This window comes from Plectropomus leopardus, chromosome 22, assembly GCF_026936395.1.
Source record: "Plectropomus leopardus strain MGB_pleo_1.0 chromosome 22, ASM2693639v1, whole genome shotgun sequence".
NCBI classification, from domain to species: Eukaryota; Metazoa; Chordata; class Actinopteri; order Perciformes; family Serranidae; genus Plectropomus; species Plectropomus leopardus.
Genome location: NC_142197.1, coordinates 3,103,942 through 3,111,242, shown reverse-complemented (window position 1 = coordinate 3,111,242; position 7,301 = coordinate 3,103,942). Strand labels below are relative to the sequence as shown.

The window sequence follows — 7,301 nt, the reverse complement described above, 5'->3', positions numbered from 1 at the left end:
AATATGGCAAAAAAAGGTTGAAAAAAAAAAATAATTAGGTGGTGAAAAAAATAGATTGAAAAAAAATCTCCCCAATAAACTCCCAGAAAAGTTTATCAGAATTTTTTTTCCACCATCTAATTTTTTTTTCACTTTTTAATTTTTAAAAAGTAGAGCAGGTGGTGGAGTCAGACATGAAACCAGAATACACTGAATAAATACAGTATTTATGCGTACGGAGCCTCCAAAGGGACATGAGGGAGAAAAAAAGTTGGGAAAAAAAGAAAAAAAAATAGATTAAAATAAATTTTAAAAAAAAATAGATGTTGGGGGAAAAAAGGCAAAATTAGATGTTGGGGGAAAAAGAAGAAAAAATAATTGGTGTTTAAAAAAATCGATGGTAAAAAAAAAAATATTAGCCATGGGGAAAAAAATGCTGGAAAAAAACAGTGGATAAAAAATTAGATGGTAAAAAAAAATTGTTTTTGGTTGTAACTCAAGAATTAATACACTAATTATGGCTAAATTTCGCACAAATGTAACATTTTATTCTGTGTATTTATACTTCAGTTTGAGTATGTGTGATGCATAACCTACTTTTTTAATGCAAACATTATCTCTTTCATATTGACACTGCTTATCAATAATAATGTTACTTTTTTAAATGCTGACAATACTATTTTAATATCAGCATTCCCTTTTTTTATGCAAACTTACATTATTTTAACCCAACCTGTCTCAAACAGCCACTGAACTAATAGAACTAGTACTTAAAATAACATTAGTGGATGGAAACAAGCATTATTACACTTTATTTTATTTTTTTTCTGCAGATTTTGTGAAAAATTAACACTTCATCTGAATTTAAATGATGTCTTTTGCGAATCTGAGCACGGCTCTGGGTGCTGACTCCCGTCCAAAGCTGGCCTGGTTAACATGGTACCAATTTTTTTAACAATAATGGGAACCATTTTGACTTGGAACCAGATTTTCCAGCAGGGGAAAAATCCCAGAAACTCTTTTCTTGTTCACATGACAAAGAAGCTTAAAGAAACACAAAACATTTGGCCTAATTTCCAGTCTGGCTTTAAATCAAAGGAAATGTTGAAACTCTTCCAGACCTAAAATAAAAGAGCTTGGACAATAACCAAAACTCACTGCCCAAAATAAAACTTTACTGACGTTTAAAACTGATCCCAGACCCTCGGAGTCCATTCATGCTGTGTCAGAGATCATTAACGTTGTCACAGATTCAGAGCTGCTTCTCTGAGACGAGTTCAGCCCGGATGACGTTTATCTGGACGGAGGAAAAAACGAGACGATTACAGTGTCGAACTCTTTTATTGTTACGGCTAAATCTGAACTGCAGTGATGGAGGGAGCTTAAGTCGAAGATGTGCATAAAGAAACACAATGCTGCTTTAATAACGCAAAAAGTCAACAATATTCCCCTCTGAGTCTCTGAATGAAGCTCTGCACAGATCGACTTTGGCAGCTGATCCCAAAGCAGCAAAGATTTAGAGATTTAAGTCAAATTAGATTTATTTTTAGTGCAAAAGTAAAAACCCTGGATGCTGACTAAAGAGCTTCACTTACAGATTAAATAAAACAGAGGCATGGTCAAAAAACACATGAATGTTCAAATAAAAACTAAGTATCTTGACAAAATCCCAACAAAAAATAGCAATGCAAAAACAACAAAATGAAGCAAATTTAAGGGCTCACATAACTTTTTGTAGCTGGTTGTATTACTTTATTACTTTCTGTTGATGTTTAAACTGTTATTTAAATGGTGGTTTTCTTTTTATCTGCATTTTTAAATAAGAAGAGACATACATAAAGCAATTATTATTATTGTTACTACTACTACTACTGCAGAATTCTCCTTTAAGTGTCGGTAAAAATGTGTTGCATGGCAAATAAGAAAAATAAAAAATAATAATGTGTGGTAACGCAACAATAATACTGCGAGAAAAGTGGGTTATATATTACTTAAAGGTATTAAATAAAGAAAAAAATGATAATGTTTCAATTTCATCAAATTAGCCACAAAAGGTAGAGAATGAAGTTGTAGTTCTCACATGTGGCCATCAGGTGTCAGCATTTCACCACACAGACCTTCACCTGCGAAGTGTCAAAGACAGACCGAAACCACAAACAAAACAGACACAAAATGACCCAAAGAGACGGTTAACAACCAAAAAATACACTTCTTTTAGGTTGTTATTTATTTATTTATAAAGATCATTCTTTCACTGATGATTGTCAGAAAATGACCTCAAAGAAACAAAAAAAAAACAACCAAAAAGTTCCTTAAGAGACACAAAACAACTGGAAAGAGACCCAATAAGTCACATAATGACCTCAAAGACACACAAAACAACCAAAAAGTGGGCTCAAAGAGACAAAAAAAACAATAAATAAATGAATAAACTTAAAGAGACATAAAATAAATTTTAAAAAAAAAACACAAACTGACAACACAAAGACACAAAACAACCCCCCAAATACACTTTTTTTCTAAAGGTTTTTATTTATTTATCTGTTTTTTTTAAATTTATTAATTTTATTCACAAACATAATTCTTTCACTGATGACTGTCACAAAATGACCTCAAGGAAACAAAAAAACAAACAAAAAGACCTTTAGGAGACACAAAACAACCGGAAAGAGACCCAAAAAGTCACATAATGACCTCAAAGACACACAAAATAACCAACAAAGTGGGCTGAAAGAGACAAAAAAAACAATAAATAAACTTAAGAGACATAAAATAAATGTTTAAAAAAAGACACAAACTGACAATACAAAGACACAAATACACCTTTTTTCAGAAAGTTTTTGATTTATTTTATTTTTTGAATTTATTTCTCTCTCGGCGCTGTAGTTTGTGTTTGTTGTCATGCGTGAACAGGGCTGACGGTGGCGGTAAAGAGCCGCGGCTCCTCAGATCTGCCGGAATTTAACCACCAGAAGAAGAAGCTCCACTCTTCTGTCCACGTGAGGACAAACATCAGCAGCATGTCTCCACCTGGAGGGAAAATAAACAGACCCAAAACGGTAAGAAACTCTGTTTCACGGTAATTATTTAAAGATAAAGTTGAGGAGGCGAAGACGTTTGAACTGTGTTTGTTTTTGTTTCAGAAAAATCAGATTTAACGACAGTTAGCATTTAGCATCCGCAGCTAACGTAAACACAGGTGCTGTTTTTAGCTTTTCAGGTGTTTCACGGTGTTTCTGTGCTGCGTGTGTAATCAAACTCAACAGATTTGATCAGAACAGATAAAACTGTACCGTGCTGTACTTATTCTCCTCCTCTACCACATCTCAGAGGTAAATATAGTAGTTTTTTTACTGCACTGCATGTGTCTGACAGATTTATGTGCTAGTTTCTTCCTTCGTTTCTTCTCATAAACAGTTTTTAAACACTACATTCAGTGCTCAGTAAGTTCAGTTTGTGTATAAAGTGTAATAACCAAAATTTACAAATAAGAGTAATCAGACAAGTACAAATATTTCAATAAAAGTGATTCAATCAAACAAAACCAGACAAACATTTTTGTTACTGAATTAACTATAAAGTTGGAAGATTTGCTTAAATTAATAGTTTCAGTTAGTTTTTTGTTGCATATTTTTAAGTTTTAAATTGTTTGTTAGAGGAATGAAAATAATCGACGGTCGATTAATCGGGCGTTAAGAATTTAATCGAGCATGTAATATTTAATCGGTGAATTGATAAGCTATGAAATGCTGTCAAATTACATAAAACATGTTAATCATTTAATAATAATAATCTGGTATTACGTAAAATAAGTCAAGTTTTTAAGTTTTTTTTAAAATAATGACAATTGAATGTTAGTTTTACTGATTAATCGATTGAGGAAAGTTTGTACAGTTTTCAACCCTAGTTTGTTTTATTTTTTTTTCTTAAAAAAGTGTATTTTATGAATGTAAAATTTAGCGTAAGTTATAAGCAAACCCTTAAGTGCTGCTTTTCATTCTTCATTTTTTTAAATAATTTTGGCTGTGTTCATGCATATGGCATACATTTTGGTAAGATCATGTGTTTTAGTTGAATCATTGACATTTTCCCAGACTGATAATAAAAAAAATCTCCTTTGTTTAGTACATTTATATATTCATTTATTATACATTATTATATGTTTGTTTATTTGCATCTAAGTCTAAGACCTCAGCATCTGTAATTCTTTAACATGATTATATTTTAAAATGTTGCTAAATAAAAGCTTTAGCATTCTAAAGTTGGACGGTCAAATTTTAATGCATTTCAAGACATAAATAAGTGAAACTGTTCATTTCTGTTGTTGTTTTACAAAAAAGAGCAAATATTGGAGATAAAAATTCAAATGTGTGTAACAAAACTTTGTTTTTGTCTTCTTGACAGAGAAACAAACAGTGTTTCCCTGTTGTGTTCAAGGAAACCATAAAATATTATTATTATAGTTTCCCTGTTGAATTTCAGGAAACTATAAAATAATATTATTATTAGTTTCCTTGGTTGTGTTATCAGTCCGCCCTCTGCTGGAGTGAAAGTCACATTGCAAGTTTAGATGTTTGTTTTGTTTTTTTCCAGTTTCCTTTTAATGTGACACAAACAGGACATTTAATGCTGAGAGGCTCCGTTTTTTTGTTTTTTTTCTGTGACAAACGACTTTAAATCAGAATCAGAAACTGATTTATTCAGTTGCTGCATATAAAAAAAATGCTAAAAGTCTAAGACATAAAATAAAATAGAAAAAATACCATAGAAAATCTGAAAAAATAAACTAAAATGGGAAGAATGGTGCAGTTTTGTGCAGAAATGTGCAAAATATTGACTAGGGGTCGTGCAAAGTTATCAGTATAAAGTGCTAAGAATATTTTAATGTGTGAATAACGATGTTTGTGAATGTGACACAAAACTTAAGAGCTACAAACACGAATCTGTCTTGCTGTTTGGATTTTTGTCGTCATTATGTCTGTCGTCTTGCAGGAGCTGGGTAAGAAGCTTTACAAGCGGCGGCGAGTTTTGGGCAGAGAGAAGAGGAAGAAAAATCAGAGAGTTGGAGCCGTGGTGGATCAGGGTCTCATCACCGTCCATCACCTGAAGAAGAGAAAGTCAGTGAAACCTGTCGGGACCTGAATCACGCTCTGATGTTAACTCTCGCTGAGATGTTTCTGTTTTCTGTTTTTAGAATAAAGTTAGAAAGCCGATGTTTTTGTCTGACTTTGTTTTGGTTTCAGGTCGAGCCCGCGGGCGAACATCACTCTGTCTGGAAAGAAGAAACGAAAGCTGCTCAAACAGCTGCAGCACATGCAGCAGGAGAAGGCCGGTATGGAAGGTAAATGATGGCAAACCGTTCGCCGTTTAACTTTTGTCTACGATACAATAGAAGAAGTCTTAAGGGACACGCAGTTTGATTTGCTTGGGGGCCACTTTTGTTGAAGGACAGGAGTCCAGGGGCCAGTCGCAGCAGCCACATTCGTTTGTTGAGATTGTGATTTTAGGATGTTTCTCCAATTTTAGGGCATTTCTTGGAAGGTTTCTAGGATTTTAGGACTTTTAAAGGTTTTGGGGGACATTTCAAGAATTTTTGGACATTACCAGGATGTGACTGTGACTTTAGAACATTTTTGGACTTTTTAGGGCCTTACTTACCTGTTGGCGCCATTTCTTCTTGTTCTGCCTTGAAATAATCCTAAACTCAGCGCCCCTGCTGTTTCTCATCATTGACCTGCTGACCGGCCCGCACCCTGAGACCTGACTGCGCCGCGGACTGAGAGACAAAGACGGGGACGAGTTACTGATGCTGACTGATCCGCGCTGCTCTCATTTTCCGCCGGTGTCTCCGCCGGTGTCCGCTCCGCTCTTTTTTACCCCTGATGTCTGCTCCGCTCTTCTTCTCCGCCAGTGTCTCCAAATGTCTGTTACGCCGGTGTTCACTCCACTCTCAGTCTCCGCCGGTGTCTCCGAATGTCCGCTCCGCTCTCCTTCTCCACCAAGAGAATGAAGATGCTTCGCACTTTACAGAATTGCATCCAATGTCGTTGTATATTTACAACGACAATAAAGATATTCATTCATTCATACAGGCGTGATAGCGGCTGTTTGAGGGTAAATGCCGCCGTCTGTTGGTGACTCCAGATGAAAAGTCCGAGGGTTTCATTTTCTGGGCGTCATGAACGTTTGAACCAAATGTCATCTGAATTCACGTGATAGTTGCTGACTTTTCTCACTTCTCTGAAATCTTTCCTCTGTTGTCTCCTCAGTCGAAGCAGCAGCACCTAAAAAACAGGCCTCGTCAGCTGCTCCGACCAAGAAGAAGAACAAGAGAGCAGCCGCAGCTGAAGATGACGTAGAGATGGCCGACGCTGAGTGAAGACGGCAGATTCGTCTGTTGTTTCTCAGAGACGTTTCACAGCGTCGCGTCTTTTATCTGAGCGGACGTCTTTGAGCTGAACTCTGAAGTACGATCGAGTGGTTTCTGTGAGCGAACGTGGAGTTTATCTCACGGTTCAGAGGGACGTTAATGTCTCTGCAGCTGTGAGTCAGACAGGAAGTCTGTTTTTATTCAAAAGAAGCTGGAACGATGCAAAGCTTCAGAGATGCAGGGGGATGGAAAACATCGGGATGATAAACGTGCGCAAGTTTAGCCAAAATAATAAAAATGAGTCAAAATGATCAGCCAGAATGTCAAAATTTTGATAAAAAAATTATTTGATTTACTAAATCAAAGTCATGAGACAGTAAATCAGATTTAAGTCAAATTTTAATCAGAAATTGACTAAATCAGGTTCTAATTTTGACTTACAAAGACAGATTTTTACTTACTGCCTCGTAATTTTGATTGAAACATTAAATTGTGGATAAGTTAAAACATATCCTTTTTAAGTCTAAATTATGAGATACTATGTGAAGATTTTCGATAAATAATAACTCATAATTTTGACGTAAACAGATTTTCACTTAACTATCTCACAATTTTGATAAATTAAATAAGTTTGACTTTTATCAAAATTGTGACATAATCGTGATAATTGGGGCTTAGACTTATGTTCAGACTCTTAGTTTTTAGTTTTATCATTCCTAATAAGTATTTTTTTCTTTCTCATTTTTGAAATGGTTTCTCGAGTATCACAACGTCAGAATGGTATTTTATGTGATAGTTGTCACGATATTGTGTTTTCAAAGATATCATTTATGTTATGGGCCCTTCAAAGTTAAATAACTATAAAAAAATCAATTAAAACAATAAAAATACTAATTTGGAACTCATCAACTCTGTTTTATTAAATAATTCATTACTGGTAACATTTAACTTC

The 7,301-nt window shown here is 34.7% G+C and overlaps 1 protein-coding gene across 1 annotated transcript; it reads left to right on the top strand.

The window, feature by feature from the left end:
- Positions 1-2,881: 2,881 nt before the first annotated feature.
- Positions 2,882-7,254, top strand: c4h11orf98 (chromosome 4 C11orf98 homolog). Its single transcript, XM_042511546.2, has 4 exons — positions 2,882-3,038; positions 4,972-5,096; positions 5,223-5,320; positions 6,249-7,254. The coding sequence occupies exons 1-4, from the start codon at positions 3,000-3,002 to the stop codon at positions 6,356-6,358; spliced, it is 372 nt and encodes a 123-aa protein (XP_042367480.1). The 5' UTR covers positions 2,882-2,999; the 3' UTR covers positions 6,359-7,254.
- The last annotated feature ends 47 nt before the right edge of the window (positions 7,255-7,301 follow it).

Excerpts from the sequence above, each read along its gene's own strand:
- c4h11orf98 (XM_042511546.2), top strand. The coding sequence starts at position 3,000 with ATGTCTCCACCTGGAGGGAAAATAAACAGACCCAAAACG. Across the intron at positions 3,039-4,971 it reads AAATAAACAGACCCAAAACG|GAGCTGGGTAAGAAGCTTTA; the intron begins GTAAGAAACTCT and ends GTCGTCTTGCAG. Across the intron at positions 5,097-5,222 it reads CATCACCTGAAGAAGAGAAA|GTCGAGCCCGCGGGCGAACA; the intron begins GTCAGTGAAACC and ends TTTTGGTTTCAG.